The following is a 23,694-nucleotide window of genomic DNA, read 5'->3' as shown; positions in this document are numbered from 1 at the left end:
CATGTTGCCGCGGTTGGTGAGTTCTTTCGGATCAGCAGCCGGCGTGTGGGGACGTGGGGCGTTCGGCATCGTCCTGCAACAGCTTGTCCACGTGGCCAGAGCGGGCAGTCCTTTATCAACAATGGCTGGTGTCACTTTTGAAGAGCGAGGGACGCCCAACAGCGAGGACTACCGAATCTACTATCGTGAGTAAATTATGCTAATTTTATTGTCATTGCCCGGCTCGCGCTTTGAAGGCATTTCAACTTGTTAATGTATGTAGGTAACGCATTTGGGCAGGTTTGCTGAAACAGACCTCCAGCTTCAGGAACCAGGTATTTGAATTATAATTACATTTGTATGCCGAGCTGTTCAGATAATCTGGTCATGTTTGTAGGCAGACTGTCCTTATGTGTTATAAACTAGTGGGATGAAAAGCTGTGGAGGTGTTCTGGCAGTGTCATTTTTGGCTGTATGTAAACTGTAACCAAATATAAATGCGAGACAAGGAAGTAATGCATGTTAACATGCTAGATTTTGAACAGTTTTGTGACATTAGCTCTGATAAAGAAGTAATTGTCATGCTTTCAGCATAAACCTCATATATTATTGTTCTTTTAGCAGTGTTTTTGGTTGACGTGAGCTCAGTTTCAGGAAATGCAAACATTATCATGTAGAACATAGAAATAACAATTTCTAGAGCTGGATTGGTGGATTTCATTCCTCTCAGGATTTCATTCCTTTCAGCACTTCAATTGATTTCTATTTGATTATGCATGATAAAAATGGAAGCTTTATGGACAATTTTTCCCTAGGTGGTGCTATGTCTGCTCCATGTTCCTGCCTGTGAAAGGCAACATTTGCCAGCCATATGCTTGGGTCAGGCTGCACATTTTCCTGTACTGACATAAAATGGCATAAAAGGCAGGCTGATAAGAACTACAGAGAACAACTACATTCATACCAAGCAGAACTAGGGTGTGATATACCCAATGTTTGCGGTAAGGGGTAGGCGGAAAGTCTGGACACCGTCTTGCTTCTTTTCTAAAGCATGATCAGCTAAGCCTCTTAACAAAGGCGTACTGAACAAGACCAAACCAGACCAAACTGAATATCACCAAACCAGTGCTTGGGAATTGTAGACCTACTGATGGCTTGTGTGGTATAACTGTGTTTGAACAAACACCCACATGCACAGATCAATGCCTATTTGTGATGCCATTGTCAAAAATGGTGAATTGTTGATGGACCTCAGTTATATGCTGGACCTCGCCCTGCCACATAATTGCCCATCTCCTGGAAGCAGCTCTGCCATGCATGGAAGGACATGAGGGGAGGGAGAGGGGAAGCAAAGGCTGGGACTGTTTGGTGTGCCCCATGACTGGATATCTGTTCTGTTCATTGATATCTGTTGTGGACTGTTCATTGGCTACTGGCCAGGCCACAGATGACAAGCTCAGTCAGAAAGTGAACTGTCCAGACTGTCAGACTGTCTGAACTGTCCAAAATGTCAGACTATCCAGTGTGGCTCACATTTAATCTCATCAGCCTTCAACTTTCCTGTGGTGAAAGTTGTGCAGGTGCAGACTTTCATGTAGTGAAAGTAGACCTGGCTGGCCAGCAGCTTACCGTGTGTCCCGGTGATTGCCGTACACACTGGGTGGGGGGGGGGGGGGGGAGAGGGGACGTTCAGTCCACCGCGGTCACTGCCGCGTCCTCACGTGCAAGCCGGCTCCAGACGAACTGGTATGCTCCAGACTGGAGCTGGTATGCTCCAGGCTGGAGCCGGTATACTCCAAACTGGAGCTGGTATGCTCCAGACTGGAGCCAGTACACTCCAGACTGTAGCTGGCATGCTCCTGACTGGAGCCGGTATGCTCCAGACTGTAGCTGGCATGCTCCAGACTGGAGCCGGTATGCTGCAGGCTGGAGCCGGTGCACTCCAGACTGGAGTCAGTATGCTCCAAAAATATAATTTTGTATTAGTTAGCCTTGGTGTCTCAACAATCACGAATAGTGTGTTGGCACCGAGCAGGTGTATATCCTTGAATATTTGGTCTATCTACGAGCAGCACTATTGGTCTTAAAGAGCATTGTACGGATATGCTGGCTACGAATTTCGTCGAAACAATTATGAGCAGGAAGAATTTGCTGCTATGTATATGCAATGATCATCGCAGCTGCACTGAACAACATACAAACACATTTTGCATATGCTGAAATGCTGTTTGCCTGTGACAAACCAAACACGTGCTTGATTTCACGTCCCCATTTCAACACAGCGCATGGTTCAGTGATGCTGGGTTTACAGCTTAGCCGCAAAACCATAATTTCAGGCTTGAATGTAGCCCCCCCCCGATTTTTTTAGTGGATTTTTCCGCCCTGTTCTGCCGCTGCCACTGTCATGCACGCGGCGGGTGTGGCTGCAGCGGTGGACCATGCCCCGGGTCAGTATGTCAGCATGTAAGGCGAGTGGGGCGATGACTCATGTCTGAGTGAGGAGAATAATCACGGCTCGGGGCGGTGCGTCACGGTGGCGCCGGCCGGTCGCACGCAGATCGTGTTGCGGGTATGAGCCCTGGAAGGAGTATAAGAGATGCTGCGCGGGCGCGTAGGGTGGGCCTCTCCCTGTCGGCATCGTGTGCGGCAGGTCACCGCTGCGTGTTAGGCAGTCCGTCCGATAATTCTTTTAACAGAAAGAATTCTCGGACGGAATTAATTCTGAATTAATTTAATTCTCGGACTTAACTTATTTTCTAATTCTTCGAATACAGGGGCGCCAGCTAAAAGCCTCTTGGCATTGTCTCGGTGGGCGACACCGGCGAGACTAAGTCCCTGCCGAGCAGGTTAGCGGCAGAGCATGCTGAACGTGCCCCGTCCAGACGCGGGGACCTGTCACGCCCGAATGAAGCTACAGACGGTGAAGCTAATGAAGCTAATGAAAGCAAGCTAATGAAGCTACCCGCCACCGTTTGGTGTTGGCGCTGTACTCGTGGAGGCGGGGAGGGGCTGAGGGTATCTTTCAGTTATTTGCAATGCCTGTTGCGGAGGGTATCTTTCAGTTATTTGCAATGCCTGTTGCAGCGAATGCCGTGATGCGAGGTGGAAATCATGGATCTGGGATCTGAGATCTAGGTACAAGCGGCGGAAGTTGTGGTATGAGGTTGTGGTCCAGTCCAAAGCGCGAGTTGCGTTACACCGTCGGGTACTGGTCGGATCGCGGGGCCGCTGCGACGAGGCCGATGACCTCCGGTGGTCGTTTCCGGGTGCCGGCCGGACCGGACCGGTCCGTGGGGGCCAGCGGGCTGCGGCACCGACGCTCTCGTTTGACCCCTCCGCCGCTGTGTGACCGGCGGGGGTGGTGGTCCTTCCGTCCGACCCCTCCACCGCTGTGTGACTGGCGGGGATGGTGGTCCTCCCGTCCGACCCCTCCCCCGCCGCTGTGTGACCGGCGGGGGTGGTGGTCCTCCCATCCGATCCCTCCGCTGCTGTGTGACCGGCGGGGGTGGTGGTCCTCCCATCCGACCCCTCCACCGCTGTGTGACCGGCGGGGATGGTGGTCCTCCCGTCCGACCCCTCCGCCGCTGTGTGACCGGCGGGGGTGGTGGTCCTCCCATCCGACCCCTCCGCCGCTGTGTGACCGGCGGGGGTGGTGGTCCTCCCATCCGACCCCTCCGCCCTCGGACCTGGCGCAGCGTTGCGTGACGTTCATCGGGCGTCACGCGGTCACGCAGGGGTCGATACTCGAAGTCGATCAGACCAAGAATCGACGGCTGGACTGCATGCTGCGTGCTCCGGCCATATCCGGGCCCGGTGATGGCAGCGACTGGCCTCCGTTGCTGGAGGGTGGGAGCGTGGGTAGGGGCTCGGTTATGTGTAACGGGAACGGTTACCCTGTTTACATGGGCAGCTGTGATTCGAATTAAGCCGGGACCCGTCCTCGATCCGAACTATCCGGCCCATGTATACACTCACGCGCCGTTCCGCTGATTCGAATCGTGTGCCGGAGGAAATCCCTTCCCGTGAGAGGATCATCCGTTCAGGAAGGGATTTCGTCCGAATTATCGGCCGTCAGCTGTCTAAACAAAAAAAAAGAAAAATGCCTGGCGCACGCAGTTCTGTTCATAGCCATTTCAGCTTTGTGCGGTGTTACCGCTTTTCCACGGGTTTTTAGCTATTGCTCGAGACGGTTCAAGTCCAAGATGGTAAGGGAAAAGAGAAGGAAGGTGAAGTTGACATCATGCTGCTAAAACTACTCTTATTATTGAGGGCCTTGAGTGGCTAGCAGCACAGAAATGCTCACGTAATTTAGCCTTGCTAGGCGCTTGATCTATGCAGACAGCAGGCGTCGACGGTGTTTGGTGCTATCTTTCCGCCCAAAGGTTAGATTAGCTTACATCTGGGGCAGGCTCCATGCGTCCAAAAGCCAGATGGAGGTAATATGGTTATTTTATATAGCTTTGACTTGTTCTCATTTTAATTTTTGGATTGCTCAAAATTCTTGCAGAGAATGCCTCCAAGTTTCGTTCATTAAGTTAATACCTTAAGTCCCCAGGGGTGTTTTTGCAGATGTTCCGTAAATTAGGATGCTGGTTGCTTGTCAGTTTAATTTGTGTGAGAAAGGTAGCTTAAAAATTGCTGCATGATATGACGGATGAACAAGTATAGATAATTGCAGTCAGCTCGGAATGTGAACTTTTTTAATGGTAGGACCGAAATTGCCCAATGATGGGGTCAAAACAGCAAGAAAGCAAATGTGAACACTGGATGAAAATAGTTGTCATCATTACTCTGCTAAATCCAAGTTTGTGTGTTCCATGTGCAGGAAAACAGTGCATAAACTAACACCTAACACGATGGCACATGCTGCATGGAGAACATGTCTGTGTTGCATATCATCACCTGTTTTTGTGCTGGTGATGAAATATGTCACCGTGGTGCTTTTTTGTGATGGGTGTCTTTGCAGGCCACTAGGTAGGTAATTCAACTGTTCAACAATTCTTGCAGGGAGTACCAATAGTTTCTTTCATTAGGTGAATGCATAAATGCCCCAGGATTGATTTTGCAGACATTCCTCCTGTGACTTGAACATTTGGTTGACCACCTATTGGCAGGAGGGATGTGCTGGATATTGGTGACTGGCTTGTCAAGGAAATATGAAGTTACGTCACACTGGTGGACCAACTGGCAAGGAAGCGGGGGCTGGAATATTTGTTTTTGATGCAATTAGGCTGTTTGTTGCTTGTTGGTTTAATCTGTGTGAGATAGGTAACTCAATAATTCCTGCATGATGCAAAGGATCAACAAATATAGGCAATAGATCATTGCAGTCAGTGCAGAATGTGAACTATTTTTAATGATGGGACCAAAATTGCCCAGTGATGGTTCCAAAATGTCAAGAAAGCAAATGTGAGCACTGGATGAAAATAGCTGTCATCAGTACTCTGTCAAATCCAGGTTTGTGCATTTCATGTGGGAGAAAACAGTGCATAAACTAAGTAAACCCAACATAATGCCACATGGTAAGCAGAGAACATCTGTGGTGCACATCATTACCTGTTTTTGTACTGGTGAGTAAATATGTTACCTTGGTGCTTTTTTGTGACATGTATCTTTGCAAACCATGAGCTGGATAATTGAGCTGTTGTTGTAATTAATCATTTGTTATGAATTTTGAGCCCAGATTGCTTTTGTCATGACAGCTCTGGGGCTGGTTCACATGTTATGATCTTTGGACTGTGCGAACACAGCTGTTTGTGCCACCTAGCCATCAGTCCATATCAGCCAATGCTGTTGACTGCAAGGATATCAAAGCAGTTTTTCAACCCTATTATGTCAAGAAAGCAAATAGCTGCATTCTGACTTGCCAGTCCATGCCAAGTCTAAATGGCAATGCTGCCCTCAGGTACTGATGATGCATTGGATGGGGAAAGACAACATAGTTACACAATTTTTGCCACTAACTATGTAGCATTCATGAGTCATTTCTGTAGCTTAGCTCACTGTTGCAGGCTGCTCATAAATGCATTAGTGTGGGAGTAGGTAATGTGTTTCTTGGGCTGCGCAAAGTAGATGACATGATGCTGGGTGGCATACTGATATGAGTGTGGTAAGTTTGTGAGTGTCATTGGCCAATACAAGAAAATACTGATTTCCTGCTAGCCAAAGTTTCCCGCTAGTAAAAAATTGCATATAACACTGCTTATGTGACAGATTTGGCAGTGCTGACTGCGCAACTCTTGTGTTTCAAGTGTTATGGCTTGTGCTGTAGCTATAAAGCCTATGAGTCCCGCACATATCATTTTTCCAACGGAGTCCATCTTCCTCCTCGCCCTCAAAGCTGTCTCGCGCCCACCATGGCTCGTGACATTCGCCATCCATACGCAGAGTACCTGCTTTTTTCTTATTGTTTTGTTCAGTTCGCCTCAAAAGCGCAGTTTTCGCCCATAATCCGTTCCTTGATTCGAACTAAGCGGGATCGAACTATCGACCGTTAATCCGACGTAAAGCCGGTTTCGCCCATGTAAACGCCCCTCGCCGAGAGGGTTAACGTCGCATGATCCGTTCCGATCTTAATTCGAATTATCCTCGGCTGCCCATGTAAACCGGGTAGGTATGGAGGGGCTGGTGTTGGGGGGGGGGGGGGGGCGTCCGATGCCTCAGCGCCGGTGTCGGGCGCGAGCCGAGCCGACTCTCGGCCTCATGGTCACGTGGTCAGCCGCCCACCACTCCGCCAGCTGATCGCGCGCAACATCTCTCTGAACACCGCCAAAGCCGTCACGGTTGCTGGTCGCGGCAGTATCGGCATGTGTGTGCACGTGCCAATGCAGCCATCTGTCCTGTACGCGGCCACCTGGCCTGGGCCCGCGTCTTCCGCACCTGTCCCACCAAAGTGCTGCCCGTGTAATGGGTCAGTTTACCGGCTCCAGACCTTTGTCGACTCGCTTAATGGTGCCTGTTTTAAGTCATTGCGGCTATAAACCTGCGAGGAGCGTTTGGCCCGCCGAGTCGTCGGCTTTGAGTGGTTGCGCGTCGTCCCGTTCGATGCGCATGAATCGGTTCGCGTCATCGCAAGGCTCGGCGGGCTGCCGCGGCAAGGTGGGTCTGGATGATGGTACGGATGATGGTACGGATGATGATACGGATGATGGTACGGATGATGGATGATGGTACGGATGATGGATGATGGTACGGATGATGATGATAGTACGGATGATGGATGATGGTACGGATTATGATGATGGAACGGATGATGATGGTACGAATGATGGATGATGGTACGGATGATGGATGGTGGTACGGATGATGGTACGGATGATGGATGATGGTACGGATGATGGATGATGGTACGGATGATGATGATAGTACGGATGATGGTACGGATGATGATGATGGAACGGATGATGATGGTACGGATGATGGATGATGGAACGGATGATGGATGATGGAACGGATGATGATACGAATGATGATGATGATACGCGGCTAGCTCCAGAAGCGTCGACGTCTGCGGAATCACGCAGCGCAGCTGCCGGACGGGGGCATATTACTCATGGCTCGTCGACCGGTTTGCGCCATTGTTTCCGACCGCCGGTGGGCTTCGAGCTGCCAGCGAGAGACGCTATTTTTTGTATTTTGCCCTTTTACCCGCTGCGATAAAGTCGTGATGTGCGGATGCTGGAAGGAGATGTTCCACACTTGAAGCTAGTGAAGCAAGCATGAGATATGATGAAATATGTTCACTTATAACTATTAGTATACTTAGAGATGGAATAGACTGCTCTAGACAACACGATTTGTCTTCAGCAAATATGCTCCTCAGTACGCCATTGTTCGATTTCGTCGTCGTAGCTTGCACCATATTGACTGAGAGCCAATTGGCGACCGCTATATCTGGAAGACGTGCTCATGAACGCCAGATATGAACGTTTTGACGCCCATATTTTTTTACCTTGGTCGCCACATGACCGACGAAGAGGCAGGCTTGGAATGGTGTTATTGTGGCGTCATGATGCTAGAAGGCCTAGAAATAGTCTTCCCGAAGTAGTCCGCACATCTTCGCGGACTTGTAACTCAGTAACTAGATGGGCTTAAGTCTTAAGGAGGACAGGTCTGTGAACTACACCGAATGATCTTCTAAATGCCTCCTTCAGCTCAAAACGTCCATGCCAATGTGGAATACGCCCTTCCGTTCTGTTCCGTTCTCTGTTCTCGGGATCTGACCGGTGTTCTCTGGCAGCTGCGCGACCGACGCGTGCCGTCGCCCTCGTATTGTGGCTTCCCGGGGTTGTCAAGGGTAACCGATCCGTCAATACGGCTTTCTCAGCAGCGCGGTGTGGGGGGGGGGGGGGAGGGGCGTGTCGGGCGCGTGGCCGGCCTCCCCGTGCCGCCCGTTCTGAGGGAGGAGCGAGCGGCCCCGGAGGCAGACTGCCCGGCTGGCTGCCCGGCTGCCGTGGCCGACACGCGGCCACCAGGCCCAGGCCCGACTGCCAGAAGGAGGCCCGTTTCGTACTTCAGAAAGTTTTCACGAAGGAAAGGAAGTTCAGAAAGCGGTCATATCACGTGACGCATTCGCTGCGTGGACCGCGGCCAAACCGGCTGTTTCCCCCGCGGAAGAGGCGGCGTGTTAGGCAATGCCAGCAGACATTTGTGAAGCGACGTGGCGGTGACTCGCTTTCCGGTACAAGCGTGACGGTCATTCGTGACAGAAGCGCGCCCGATACCTTAGAAGCGCTCCCGGCTCAAGACAAGGTTTGTGACGTTTAGAGCTGCGGTGGTGCAGGTTTGGTGGGGTTCGGTAGTTGGGGATGGGCTCCTCTGACCGTGACACGGAGTTGGGGCTGATAACGGGTTGGCCGACGGCCGCTGCTGGGAGCGGCGGGCGACAGCACGGCTCGACCCTCCCCAACCCCCTCCGCCCGGCTCACGACACCGGTCGGCAGGGGCTCACCGGCACGGCAGAAGTGGTGGCTAGCACGTGCTGGTGTGCTGGGGAGAAACTCGTGAAAAAGTGGATCGCAAGATGAAAAGGCCACTGCAGTGCCTCGATGTCGGAAATGCGAGCGGAAATACACGCCGTAGTGTATTTCATGCGAATTATCTGGTATGGTTGGATGCTTCTATTGAGAGCTTCGATGTACTTCCTTTACTTGCCTAGCTGCGCATGTCAAAAAGCAATCACAGTTTCAATAAGGGCGCAGCCAGAAGCCGACAAATGAGCAGTAGCTGCTCATCCACTACCCATCGTGCCCACATCTATCCCGCCAGTACTTGTCAAGTACTGGCGGTATAGATGCTTTACGCTTTTGGGTTTCACGATGTGTTCAGTGCTGTAGGCCGACAATAGCAAAACAACTGCTTCCATTGTGATGCGGGGTTGAAGGAAGCCTCACAACCGTGCCGAGGGAGGATGCCGAAGCCATCTCCCGAAATGTGTTAGTGGTGGTCGGCTGTTTCTCCAACATGTTAGTGGTGGTCGGCTGTTTCTCCTACATGTTGGTAGTGGCCGGCTGTTTCTCCTGCTCAAACGTTGCTGTCCTCCAATTCTGAACACCAGACCGTTGGACTAAGCAACTGTGTGAAACTACGTAACTATGAGCGATATGGAAATGGTATTTTAAATGTTCGATGGCTACTGGAAATGTATCAAGAATCTCAAATCTTCGGGTGCTGTTCGTGGTGATGTTGCAGTATTGGCACTATCAAAATTGTGTGCTTTTGTCAACAAGGCTTCGTATTATTTGATCTTTTGGATGTACAGCTATTTGATTTTGTCTGACTATTTGACTTATTTTTATAACAATTCATCGTCGGAAAGCTTTATAGTCTTTTCCCTCAGCCGTGGGTTTCATTCCATCACGCTTATTTTTCGTGCCAACTTTACCGGTGCCGAAAAACTTACGTCCTAAATCCTAGTACCTCCGGTCAAAAGTAAGGACAAAATCGATATGACATCTGATATGACAGGTCATGGCTTTGCCAGGCGGCATGTGACTGCCTGCCTGGGATGGCTTGTTATGCCCTACCTTATCAGAAAAAATACTATTATTAACGTGGCGGCCCTGTTTTGGTCCGTGCACGTCCCAGTGACGCCGGATGAATGACGCTTGGGACGTCTCAGTACCCCCAATCGCTATCGTCCGGTTTGGGTGTCCTTGTTAAAGGCGGTGTTTTGAACCATCTCGTGTCCTTGCTTCGGTGCCTTTATCTTAGCGGTGATGTCACATACGCAATGCGAAAATTAACCAACTGTCATTAACTTGTTGGCACTAATACTGACAAAGAGTATGCCCTTGGACAGTTATTCGCAGCATTCTGTCGTCTTTGCTCGAATTACTACTTCCTCTCTGGGAGTTTGGAGATGTTCGGAGTCCGATAAGGACCCGAAACAGAGTCTGGAGACGTTGGGTGTCTTGTGCGCAGCCGCAACAGATCATTGGTGACATGAAGAACCTTGTTAGACAAGAGCCTGAAGGAGATCTACACTTAATGCATGCGTGTTTGTCCTGAGTATTCGCACCGTCACAACCCTCAATGGTGACCATGGTTTGCGATTTGAAAGGCCGACTGAACTGGAGAGGGCGGCCGGAGTGGCGTTGGCCAGGAGTGGAGGGGCGCTGGCTGGAGTGGCACTGGCCGGAGTGGAGGGGCGCTGGCCGGAGTGGCACTTGCCGGAGTGGCGCTGGCCGGGGTGGCGCTTGCCAGGAGTGGAGGGGCGCTGGCCGGAGTGGCACTGGCCGGAGTGGAGGGGCGCTGGCCGGAGTGGCACTGGTGGCCGGAGTGGAGGGGCGCTGGCCGGAGTGGTGCGTCGCTGGCCGGAGTGGCGCTGGCCCGAGAAACCAATAAAATTCAATCTATCACCCCCGAGTTACGTGTGATGCCTGCTTACCCACTCCCAATGCCTGCTTCACTCACTGGTGCAAACGTCCGGTTGCCAGACGGGTGAAAACACGACGTGTGGCTGACCATGTGTCGGCCCTCCTGTGACGGTTGCGCCTGCGGCCTGTGGCGCGTGACGGGCACGCCCGTACCGTGACGCCCGTGACGCGTGCTCCCGCGGTCCGGCAGGGAACGCGGACGGCCCGATCTCGCCGTTCCATGACATCCCGCTGTACGCCGACGCCGAGAAGAAGGTGTTCAACATGGTGGTGGAGGTGCCGCGCTGGACCAACGCCAAAATGGAGGTCAGTCTGGCTCCTCTGACCTGACCGGGCCGCGGTGGGCGGCGGACTGTTGTGTCGCGGGTTCAGACAGGTCTGCTCCTGTTGCCTGCCGCTGTATGGTGAGCGGTCCGCTCTGCCCGGGTGGTCCCCTGGACGAACGGCTCTCTATGTGGCAGGTGAGACCGATGAAAACGCTCTGTTGCCTTCGCGAACTGCTGTTGACTCTTACCCTGAACTACTGATGACTTACCCTGAACTGCTGATGACTTACGCCGAACTGCTGTAGACTTTTACGCTTCTTGCCTTTCTGTCGAATGGATTTGGCACGAACTTGTTCTTGTTTGCAATTTTGACAATGAATCACAGCGTATAACGATGTCAAAAGGACCCGAATACTTAAGCGGAGCGGCAGACGGTTACAAAGCTGGCAAACAAAAGTAGTGTAACGCAACTCAGCGGTGGGTGCCGGGGGCGTCACGTGCGCGCTCGGAGCCTATGTGCCTGGCCTGTGCCCTGTACGCGCTGGCGGGGGGGGGGGGGGGGGGGGGAGGAGCGCCGCTGTCGGCCCCCGGACCGGGCCGGCCGGGGTGGTCCGTCGGCCGGCCCGGTCCGGACCCACGGCAAATAAACTGCAGCTGCGCGGTCGACCGACTCCAGACGGCGACGCTGCGGCGGCCGGACCCCCCCCCCCCCCCCCCCGTTTGCGGCGGCCGTCGCCCCGTCCGCGGTGGTCGGCTTGTGCGACGGCTGGTGCGTCGGCGGCAGACGCGGAGCAGAGCCGTGCCGGGGCGTCTGTGAGCTGCTCCCCGGCGCCGTGCTACACGACACCGCCGGCCGCCATCACTCGGGGCGTGGGGAAACGCCGCTGGACTGTGTCCTGGCGCGCTGGGACGGGGAGGGGAGGGAGGGCTCAGCATATGGCTCAGCTGCGTTTGCTGGGCGGCAGCACGCGGCCCTGCTACGGTGACCTCGGGTGGTGTGCTCTAACAACCTCAAGAGGAGTAAAAATTTCAGAGGAAAACCATCAGTGTAAGCCTTTCGGACATTGTAGCAAGCTGTTATGGCGTGGTTAAAAAATATTCCACGCTCACCATAAAAGTGGCCGTTCATGGTTGTTGGTACCGCAAGTTATATTGCTTGACGCCAGCATGTGTTGTCAAAGCAAGGTGCTTTCTTACGCCTGAAATGTTCTTCTGGGCTCGTTTTTCTGGTCTCGGCTCGGTTTTAGAATACGCCACAATGCCTCAAGTACCACGTCCAAAAATGTGACTAGATTGAAATGGATCGTGAAGTGTGTGCGATTGGCGCATTTACCCGAACTCGGCGTATTTAGTACAGCCGCGAATCTCGCGGTACGCTATTGAAAGTGGTGTGCTATTTGGTGCTCCTCCTCCCCGGTAAGATTCGATGTCAGATTCCCAGGGCTGGGGTACCTCTACTGTGACGTTTCCGCAGGAGTCGGCGCCACCCGCCTGTGCCGTACTGTCGCGACGCTGCGCCTCGGTGGTGCGAGGCACGTGCCGCTCCGCTGGTGCTGCCTCAGCAGCGCGGCTCCCGTCGTCCCAGACACCAGCCGGGACACCGCTCACCGGCGCCGGGAGTGAGGCGCGGGATGACGGGAGGGACGGGGAGGAGGTCGGAGGGGGGGGGGGGGGGCGATTGTGCCGTAAGCCGTTGGCGTCGGCTGCAGACACCGCCTGTGGACTGTGAGCCGCTGCGGCGGCTGATGCAAAGCTGATACTGTCGCCGTCAGCTCGGGGACGGCACGCGCGGTGCGGGATTCCCCCGCATGGCCGGCTTCCGCCGCCGCCGGTCATGGCCTCCGGCCTAATGCGTCAGCGGCCGTGCGACGGGGTGCGACGAACAAGCCGCTCTTCACCCCGCTCTTCACCCCGCTCTTCGCCTCGAGCGGCCTCGGCAGGCCCGCCGCCGGCCCAGCAGGCGACACCGGCGTGACGTCATAGCAGCCGTGACGTCATGGCAGCCATGACGGTCGAGTGGTGCACTTGTGGAGAACAAATACATCTGTGGTCGTTGCCCAACGCTTTCGCCAGCCCGTGAGCTTCGACTCCTTTGTCATTTGGGCGTTTGTCAGTTGTAGTAAAGTAATATCGTTAGACGAGGTGCAAAAAGATGAAAACACTAGAGGTAGTCCCGAAACAGGACCACGAGACGGGCGGGTACTGTTAGCAAAGCCGGTCTGCAAGTTCGCCTTTTCTGTTTTGTTCTGAGCGCTACGCACAAATGACAGGGGTGAGGGCATGGACTTAAAGGTGCGCCACTGAAACTAAGGGTCGTGATTCAGTTCAACCCAGTTTCGTCCAGCGAGACTCTGTTTTTCATTGGACCTTTTTTATTATTATTGCGACTTCATTCTCTTCAACATTGTTCATTCGTTTTCGTCGCATTGGGGCCCTACGGCAGAGCCACGTCGCGTTGTCTTCTGGTTCCGCAACGACCGCTATCGATCACAAATCACGTGCCATTGTGCGTAAACACTCCGCAAACAGCTGACCGCTGGATCAGCCGTATCTGTAAGAACCTTGGCACTTGCCAGACAGCTGTACGCTATGGCATGCTCAAGTACGCCTCGTGACGTAATATTAGCCGACCAATTAGCGATCGCGCTTGATTGCGCGCCTCGCCGCTGTTGCGTTGACTGCGTCGGTAATGGCGGTCTGCGTCTAGCGGGGGATGGAAGATACGTCATTTCGACGATGAAACGTTGCAATTCCGCTGCTGTCCCTTTAGCGCGCGTGTTGTGTGTTGTAAGGTCGTCGTACGACATTTACGACATTTGTGCTGTTGAAGACGAACGATCGTGCGTTGTCCAGTCCTCACCACTTGCTCGCTGTGTGTGCGCCTGACACGCTGGTGCGGCCGCGTGGCCTGGACAGTGCTCGGGTGACGGCAGTGACCATGAATGCCTATCTGCCGCCGTTGTCGTATCAGTCTCGCGTACTTCTGTCGGACGATGATAGCGGACAGGCCCGAGGTCGGAAGTCATAAATATGCTACGTGCTCTGACGTCAGCGGTCTGAAGTGTCCGTGACTTACTGTCGTGCAACCGCCGAGATTGCACTCGCCGCCGCGCGGTGTCAGCCCCGTCCGGGTGGATTTCAGACAGCGCGGCCGGCGGGCCCGACGCTGGCCGGGATCCATTCGCCCGCGCACTCGGTGACGTCACGTCCAGGGGTGGCGAGATCCTCGTGTGTCGATGGACGGGAACGATGCGATTCGAACACGTGAAACCTTTTTATTTTTCCCCTCCGTTCATCCCGTCTGCCGCGTTCTCTGTCTGTGTGTTACCGGCAATGACAGTGCGCACTTGCGTAGTCGTACATTACGTGTGGGGAGGGTGAGGGGGCACGCGGGCCCGTGCCCCTCCGAGCACACCATGGTCTCCAGGCATCGGAGAGAAAAGGTATGCGAGTGAGACAGACGCTCGATGACATGTCAATGGCTACCGCACTCTTAACACGAAATGCATTTAGGTGCCCCGGAAAAGTGTTACGAGGATATGTATGTATCTGCAGTTATTTAGAGGAACTCAGTGAAGGCCCCCGTGGTGGGGGGGGGGGGGTACCCCGATAAGGTCGGTTTCTCTTCTTGCAAATGCCCCGTGCGTACCTGTATATATATATATATATATATATATATATATATATATATATATATATATATATATGTATAAGCGTTGTCAGGGGCGTAGATTCACATTCAGTTGCCCCCCCGCCCGTTTGGGCTTCAGCCCCCCCAACTTTGGGAATAAAGGGGGCAAAATCTGGGGAAACCTGTTTGTTGGCATATTTTGGGGGTAGGTTGGGTCACTGTTGAGACCCCCAACTCAATTTCCGAGACCATATCCGTGTGCCGTGTTTATATGTGGTTGAAAAAAGACATCACGCGGGAAAACGAGGTGCTGGATATGCATCATGTGCGGTGAACAGGGATCGGCCACAGATGTCACAAACCGTCAACCGGCTGCGCGTGTGCCGCTGTCCGTGCCGACGCAAGCGACTGCTCCCCTCCCCTCCCCTTCCCCCACCGTCTGCGGATGTGGGCGGAGACGTGGCCCGGCCTCCGCCCGCTCACCTGTGCAGAGACGACCATCCGGCGCCGGTCAAAGGTCAAGCGCGCTGATTGGCCGGCGGCCGGGGCGCGTGCCGTGTCTGGTGGCAAGGGCACCTCCGCCGCGCCGACGCGGTGGGCTAAGTCCTGGGTCCGACTGGTACGGGCGGTCTGGGCGGCGGCCGAGCCGTCAGATTACGATGGATGTCTGTCTTACATGCGCGTTATTGACTCAGCTGCAGTCGGAGGCGCAGCTGTTGTAACGAATCGAAATATGTTAAGCGGGGCAGTATCGGTGGACTTTGACTGACCTCAGCGTCCGTCCAGGCCTTCCACTATCGATGGTAACGATCTCGACGAGTGCACGCTTGTATAGAGCAAATTATTCAATCGGACCATGCTTTGGGTCTGTTGACCAAGACACTGACGGAGAAAGGGGTAGGTATCCCTTCAAGGTCACAGGCTTTGGCAGCTACAGAACAGCTTCACTTGACCTTGCGCATTGGTCAAGGCGCGCTTGACCTCGCACATTCACCCCGAAAGGCCCTCATGAGACAGTGTCGCTTTGCATTCTCGTCAGATGGCCTTTATCTCATAGTTCTGCAATGAGCGCTTAACCGGCGCAGCGTGCTCGTTTTCGTTCGTCTCAGGCACGGCAGTGTGACCTCCTCATCTGCATGTGACATTTTTTTGCGAAAGGTCATCGTAGGTTACCGAATGAAATGCACCTGGAAATGCAACAGACTCGACAACCGATTGACCTAGGCCAAACTCCCGCAGTATGGCATCATAAGTTGAACACGGGATCGTGGCTCGGCGGAGTGCTCATCTGCTATCAAATTGAAACGACAGAACCGATATTTCTCAGGGATCGCGATGACCGGGTACTCAGTTTTGCTCGGAATGGTACGTGAGTTGTGAGGCACGGTGTCCCACATCCCGCTGTTCGGGTCGACGCAGTGTACCGACTCGTCAGAGGCCGTGCCAGCCGCCGTGAGTTGCCACGACGCTCCCCGTCGGTCGGAGCGAGCGGGGCTGGTGGGACACGGTCTGGCACGCGCTGATCGCACCTGACCTGACCTTGTATGACCTGCGCCTGACCTGAACTTATCTGACCTGCACGTGACCTGACTTGTACCTGACCTGGCCCGACCTGATCAGACCTCGCGTTCGGCAGATCGCCACCGGCGAGCGGCTGAACCCCATCAAGCAGGACACCAAGAAGGGCAATCTGCGCTACGTGGCCAATGTGTTCCCGCACCACGGCTACATCTGGAACTACGGCGCCCTGCCTCAGGTCGGTGTCGGCTCGGTGGTACGCGGCCGGCGGCGGTACACCGCCTCGGGGGTACACGGCCGGCCTCGGTGGCACATGGCCGGCCCCGGGGGTACACGGCCGTCCGGCCGTGTACTCCCGGGCCGGCGCTCTCACAAAGGCAGCTGTGCACACTGGCTCAGGTTACAGTCACAGAATACGACCTGCGTTGTGCTCTCCGCCCGTTATTGGTCCCTTGTTTAAGCGACGAGGGAGGTCGAGCATTTTTATCAAAGGGCATTCGCGTGCGGCGGCTGTAACATGGCGTTCAATGCCATTTGAACACACCAACACTTGTACGCGCTTTGGGTGTGCCATGCGCGAGCGCGAACGAGCATCCCGTGTCCGCGCCGTGTGGAATCTGAGTCGGGTCATGTTTTTACCTAAGAAGTGCACAATAGTCCAACTGGCTAGACTTTGGCAACGAATAGTTGCATTTCCATCACGGCTGTGCAGACCTGTACCCGTTATATGGCGCCTCACACGCGCGGCTCGCGGCCGACCTCCTGGGCTGACGCCGAGCCGTGCCGGCAGACCTGGGAGAACCCGCACGTCACGGACGAGTCGACCGGCTTCATGGGCGACAATGACCCCATCGACGTCTGCGAGCTGGGCAGCAAGGTGAGGCGCCGCACGCGGCCGGCGGGTGACGTCATCGAAGCGGCCGGCGGAGGACGTCACTGAGGCGGGTGACGTCATCGGCTGGCGTCGGGCTGGGCGGCGGGGCTGTGGCGGCCGTAGGCTCACCGGAAGAGGATTCAGCGGAGAGGGGCAGTCCGCTGATGGCGCTGTCCGATGGCCCGTGGCTCGCACTGATTGTCTTCATACTTGTGTATTTCTGCCGTGTCGCCAGATGGTCGCGGCCGTTTGGCTCTGTAACTGCGGAATGGGGAGAGGGGAGGGGATTTTCGGGTTTTCGTGCCTCGGGTTTTCGTTGGTGCATTGTGTTGGAGTTGTGGATGTGACGTCGCATGTGTGCGGGGATTGGTTGATTCAGATGAAGGTGGCCTTCTAACGGTCTTGAGACATATGTGGATATACCAGCTGGATGGGGTGACCTTTGTGACGCCCCTGCGGGCGCGATCGGGTGGCTTAGGTCAAGGTGGTCATGTGACGCCCCTCTACCGCCCTCCGCAGGTGCACCGCCGCGGTGAGGTGCTCCAGGTGAAGGTAGTCATGTGACGCCCCTGTGCCGGCCTCCGCAGGTGTGCCGGCGGGGTGAGGTGCTCCAGGTGAAGGTGCTAGGGGTGCTGGCCATGATCGACGAGGGCGAGACGGACTGGAAGCTCCTCGCCATCAACGTGGATGACCCGCTGGCCGAACAGCTGAACGGTAGGCCGGCGGGACGGCTGAACGGTCGGAACGGCGGCCGCGAGTGGGCCGGGCGCCGCCGCCCGGCCGGCTCAGGGCCTCACAATGACCCGCACAGGGCCTCACAGCGGCTGGCACAGGGTCTCATAATGGACGGCGCATGGCCTCACAGCAGCTGGCGCAGGGTCTCGCAGCGGCTGGCACAGGGTCTCATAATGGCCGGCGCATGGCCTCGCAGCAGCTGGCGCAGGGTCTCGCAGCGGCTGGCACAGGGGCTCATAATGGCCTGCACGGGGCCCCGCAGCAGCTGGCACAGGGTCTCACAGCGGCTGGCACAGGGCCTCACAATGGCCTCCACAGGGCCTCACAATGGCCTGCACAGGGCCTCGCAGCGGCCGGCATGGGCCTCACAGCGGCCGGCATGGGCCTCAGAGCGGCCGGCATGGGCCTCACAGCGGCCTGCACAGGGCCTCACAATGGCCTGCACGGGGCCTCACAATGGCCTGCACAGCGCCTCACAATGGCCTGCACAGGGCCTCACAATGACCCGCACAGGGCCTCACAATGACCCGCACAGGGCCTCGCAGCGGCCGGCACGGGGCCTCGCAGCGGCCGGTACGGAGTCTTACAGCGGCCACGGCCGAATGACGGCGGCACACCGTCTGCCATTCAGTCACATTAGCATGCCTCGACGGCGGCGGTCCTGCTGCATCTCCCATCCGCTGGCGGCCGCCGCTCGGCTGCCGGGGGCCGCACAGCGCTGTGTGAGCTCTTGCGGCGACGGCCGCTGCTCGGCTGTCGGGGGCTGCACAGCGCTGTGTGAGCTCTGGTGACGACGGTCCCTGCCGGCGGGACCGGCGGCCGGTCGCGCCGTGGCCGGCCCCGCCGCCGCGGCTGAGACGCGCACTGGTGTGCCGACAGACGTGGCCGACGTGGAGAAGCTGATGCCCGGCTACCTGAGCGCCACCGTCGAGTGGCTCCGGCTGTACAAGGTGCCCGACGGCAAGCCGGAGAACAAGGTGAGGCCGCGGGGCCGCGGTCAGGGGTCACGGGTCACGGGCACGCAGGCGGCCGCGCGCGCTGGACGGCTGGCACGGGGTCGGGGCAGTGGTGCCGCAGACAATAGGCTGCGCGCGCCGCAGTGAGAGAGCGATGCTACCAAGCTACTAGAGCGAGCTACCAAGAGCTAGAGCGAGCTACCAGCGCCCTAGTCCGTCGGCATTGGTCGCTGCTTTTTGGTTGTTTCGTTTTAGGTCGCGTGGTTGTGAATGCTCTGGCATTATTATCGAGGCAGTGTTTTACGTCTGGACCAGTGCATCGTAGCCTATCCTTGCTTGTCTCGACGCTTTTGCGTGATCACGTTGTGAGGAGACAGTGCTTTCTCCTTGTTTGCCACTCGTCCGCCAATGCACCATTGCGTGCTGCGGTTCTTACGCGTAGGGTATTATTTGGCAGTGTCCTGGCATGTGGTAGGCTGGGAAGTGTCCCGGCGCCGCAGGCGCGTCATTTCATGCGACTGCGAGGGTGTGGGTTTGACTCCACACACCGGCCGCTTGTTTCGGCATTCATGGCCGCCACCGGCGTGTAACGCATCGCCAACAGGCGACTTGGTGCAGCGTGTGAGACGCAGAAGGGGCTGAGTGTGCTGCGTCAGGCTGATTCCGTGACGGCGCAGTGAGCCAGGTGGTGAGTGACGCACGTCTCCGCGTGTCGGCAGTTCGCCTTCAACGGCGAGGCCAAGGACCGCGAGTTCGCTCACAGCGTGATCTCGGACACGGCCGACCACTGGCGGGAGCTGGTCACGGGCAAGGCGGACGCCGGCGGCCTGGACATGTGAGAGATCATGCCGCCCCCCCCCCCCCCCGTACCCCCTGTGTCTCGGGTCTGAGCCCCTCTGAGGGCCGGGGCAGCCCCCCCCCCCAAAAAAAACGAGCGGATCTCCGGTGTTGTGTTTTGAGAGGGGTGGATCGGGTCCCATGGAAGGGGGGGGGGGGGAAAGGTGAAGCAAACCGGCAGTGGGGGTTCTCAAACACAACCACCCAACAAGATTCCGACGGAGCCCACGCCATGTCTAACAACCGCAATTTCTGCCCCTCAATTTGGATGCACTGTGACCTGATCAAACCGATCTAGACCGCACAAAATGCATTGAAAACCAAAATTTCAAAACGGTTTCACTCTCGCGTGACCTTTCCTTCGCCTAGTGCAGCCGGCGGGTCACCACCTGTGGCGTGTGATTGCACCGTCGCCGACCTCCTCCAGCTGATTACCACAGTCTGTAGATGACGCCCGCTCGTGGACGGGTCCTCTGTCGGTCTGTGTTGGTCGTCGGTGGCGGCGGGGCCGTGTGTTGGGGGGCCGCCGCCGGCCTGTGGTGCAGAGAGCGCCCCCTGTGCTCCGGCTCCGGCCCTCCGGAGCCGCCGCCGGCCTCTGGTATAGAGAGCTCCCTCTGTGTCGGCAGCCACGCGGTGACCGTGGACGACGCCCAGATGAAGCTGGAGAAGGACGAGGCGGAGGCGGTGCTCGCCGGCGCCCCGACCCTCCACCCGCCGGCGCCGCTCGACAACAGCGCAGGTCAGACAGCGGGGCCCGCTCCCGGCTGCGTTCACGTGTTGGGTGCGACCGGTGAATGCTGTCGACTCGAGTTCTGTACTGATTGGTTATGATCAGTTGATAAGAGGTCATTTAGTTCAGCACGTCAGGTTGGGTTGAGATGGTACCTTGCAGGCAAGAGATCCAGAGGTAAAGATCAAAGCAATAAATGTGTACAATACGATTGAGTCTTTGGAATTGTGGTTATCATGTATTGTTTTGCAAGCGTACCCTGTGTTCATTTAGTTCATATGGTTGTGTAAGGGTTTTTGTTATTTGACCTCCGTATTACGACCCCGTTTGCTGCCCGCGGCGCTCGATCGTGCCTGCTCTCCTCTAATTCCCGCCTGCCCTCCTCGAATTCCCGCCGGCTCTCCTTGAATTCCCGCCGTCTCTCCTTAAATTCCCGTCTTCTCTCCTGAATTCCCGCCTGCTCTCCTTGTGTTTCCGCCTGCTCTCCTTGAATTCCCGCCTGCTCTGCTCGAATTCCCGCCTGCCCTCCTCGAATTCCCGCGTGCTCTCCTCGAATTCCCGCCTGCTCTCCTCGAATTCCCGTCTGCTCTCCTCGAATTCCCGCCTGCCCTCCTCGAATTCCCGTCTGCTCTCCTCGAATTCCCGCCTGCTCTCCTCGAGTTCCGGCATGACCGGTCGGTGTGCCACTCCAGCAGTCCACCGGGGCCGCCCAACCGTCGTGCAGTGAGTCGGCCTCATTCGATCCCAGCGTTCTCACGCTCCCTTTTTTGCGTTTCCAGTCAACAAGGTGTCCTTCCTGTCCAACTCGAACTAGCCGCTGCACCCTGCTGCCACGTGCGTGGACCGGCGTCCGTCTCGTGACGTCACGGCCGGCCCGCGGACGGTCTGTGACGTCACGGCGGAGAAGTCGTCGGGGATCTGAAACGCAGGCTCGGCCGGGGGCGTATTCGGCGTCGGAGCTCTTCAGCCACGTTGCTGCTGTGTGGCGACATCTTGCCTCGCCCGGGACATTGCCGTCTGGCAGTTGTCTCCACGTGGCTTGCCTGCGAAATTGTTGTGACCTGTTTTATTATTGCTTCTTAATGTGCCAGCGTTAGCGCAGGCATCGAAAACGCAGGCCTTTCTTCGTCGTCGTTGCATGCGTATGTGGTCGGTTTTTAATCGATGGCGTGACGTCACAGATCCTGTATGTCTAATCTACTCGGCACGAAACTTTTAGGCGACGGTGGTTCGGTGTGATACTCAGACGTGTGCTCTGTACTTAAGGAACCAAGCTGCCAGCGAAATCAAACGTCGGCTCCCAAATTCACGTACTTAATGCAGGCGACGCCGAAGCCCGCTCGTGTCATGTTCCAGGTTGTGGCCATGTGGCGACGGGTGAGTGTGTCCGCTGTTGGGTGACCGGGCGCGCACGCGGAGCACTGTCGTACCGCCGTGAGCAACTCGTCCTGCACTGAACGACGCCAATACACTTGCGTCGTGTTCTGCGTCCTGCGTGTTCTGCGCTGTCGTCGGCAGAGTTGTCTGCCACGCGGTGTGTGCGTGCGTGCGTGCGCGTGTGCGTGCGTGCAGGTGTTGTGTGTGTGTGGGAGCAGGTGCAGCGGCTGGAGAGGGAGAGGTCTCCGCCCGGGCAGTGCGTGGGGATGGGGGGCTCTCACAACGAGCGGGAGAGAGCCTGACGAGAGTTTGGGGTGCGTGAGCCTCGGGCCGTAGCAGCGCGAGGTCTTGCTTCTCCGGCTCCGCTGAAGCCAGCCTGAGTGCGGGGCGTCCGCCGGATTGACGTGGGATGAAGCCGGAGCGGATCTCTGTCAGGCAGGCCTGCCCCGCCCCTCCTGCCGGTTTGGAGTGCCAGACGAGCTCCCGTGGCGCGCGCCGCCAGCCTGCAAACCCGGCTGGTCTTGGTCGTGTGTTGGACGCACCGGGCTCGACCTGACCAGACCTGACCTGACCAGGCCTGACCTGACCAGGCCTGATCTGACCAGACTTGACCTGACCAGACCTGACCAGGCCTGATCTGACCAGACTTGATCTGACCAGACTTGACCTGACCAGACATAACCTGACCTGACCAGGCCTGATCTGAGCAGACCTGACCTGACCAGACTACCTGACCAGACCTGACCTGAACTGACCAGGCGAGGTCAGACCTGACCTGACCTGACCACGCCTGACCTGACCAGACCTGACCGCCCCTGACCTGAACTGACGACCTGCTTGCTTGCCCAGGCCTGACCTAATCTGATCAGGCCTGACCTGACCAAACCTGTCCATGTAAGGCTCGACCTGACCTGACCAGACCTGACCTGACAGGCCTGGCCAGACCTGACCTGACCAGGGCTGACCTGACCAGGCCTGACCTGACCAATCCTGACCATGTAAGGCTCGACCTGATATGACCAGACCTGACCAGGCCTGACCTGACCTGACCTGACCTGACCTGACCAGGCCTGACCGTGTAAGGCTCTGACGGAGCGAGTTGAATGCCCTCAGCCTCAGTCATCAGATTTCGCACTCTTGCTGTGGGGTGTTGCGTTGCGGTGGTTCTTGGTCAGATTCAAATATACCCTCGGCCTCATTTCAAGACACGATACATGCCTTATGCGCATGGTTTAGCATTTCATAAGGCAACTCTATCGCGTGACACGACTGGCGTTTCGTCACTTAACTGCACAAACTGATGCCCCAGGATGATCATTAGCTTGAACTGTCCTCTCTCTAGCCTTCCGCACGCCTTGGTACTTACCGGCAACCAGCAGACCCTCACCACCGAGCATAAACGTGGAGAGGTGATACGGGTACAAGGGAACGATTTCAGAGCCCCAGCGGGATCGCGAAGACAATGTACTGGTGTTGAAGGGTTGACGTATTGTGCTACCCCAGGGATTCAATCTTCCATAGACCACTTACTGGTAAGCGGGAATATTTGGGAACAGATCATTTCACAAGTGGCTGATGCAGTGGACGTCTGTCCGTTGGGCTACGCTTGATGGCGCGCTGTTGCTGAATTATAACTTCGCTGATATACTTACTCTGAAGCTTTAAGTGATTGCAGGTCAGGCGATCAAAGTGGCAGTTTTTTAAGCGATTTTATGAGTAATTAGGGGCTTTTGAGGCTTTGTAGTCGTAAGAAGAAGGAAATACTAAAATGTTTTAGAAGGGTTGAACGAAACACTAATGAGCTGACCGATGAAGGCAGAGGATGCCCAGCACTACAGCGGCTTCAGGTAGGACGCTAATGCTGGGAGAGCTGATGCTCGTGCTCCCATTTCAATTGAGTCCCACAGACCTCAG

At 56.0% G+C, this 23,694-nt stretch overlaps 1 protein-coding gene across 1 annotated transcript; it reads left to right on the top strand.

Annotated features, from left to right (window-relative positions):
- LOC119090642 (inorganic pyrophosphatase) lies at positions 1–21,892 on the top strand. The gene is made up of 9 exons (XM_037213491.1): positions 1–185; positions 11,047–11,162; positions 16,390–16,509; positions 17,062–17,148; positions 17,733–17,859; positions 18,760–18,857; positions 19,556–19,671; positions 20,300–20,412; positions 21,183–21,892. Exons 1-9 carry the CDS (start codon positions 2–4, stop codon positions 21,215–21,217), a joined length of 996 nt encoding a protein of 331 aa, XP_037069386.1. The 5' UTR covers position 1; the 3' UTR covers positions 21,218–21,892.
- Positions 21,893–23,694: the final 1,802 nt, after the last annotated feature.

The sequence above is a fragment of the Pollicipes pollicipes genome, unplaced genomic scaffold, assembly GCF_011947565.3.
Source record: "Pollicipes pollicipes isolate AB1234 unplaced genomic scaffold, Ppol_2.1 Scaffold_1600;HRSCAF=1878_pilon_pilon_pilon, whole genome shotgun sequence".
Taxonomy (NCBI): Eukaryota; Metazoa; Arthropoda; class Thecostraca; order Pollicipedomorpha; family Pollicipedidae; genus Pollicipes; species Pollicipes pollicipes.
The sequence above is the reverse complement of the archived record's forward strand: the minus strand, read 5'-3'. Positions and strand labels throughout refer to the sequence as shown.

Coding starts and splice junctions, on each gene's coding strand:
- LOC119090642 (XM_037213491.1), top strand. CDS start 2: ATGTTGCCGCGGTTGGTGAGTTCTTTCGGATCAGCAGCCGGCGTGTGG. Junction 186..11,046: donor GGACTACCGAATCTACTATC/GTGAGTAAATTA, acceptor GCGGTCCGGCAG/GGAACGCGGACGGCCCGATC. Junction 17,149..17,732: donor TCTGCGAGCTGGGCAGCAAG/GTGAGGCGCCGC, acceptor CGGCCTCCGCAG/GTGTGCCGGCGGGGTGAGGT.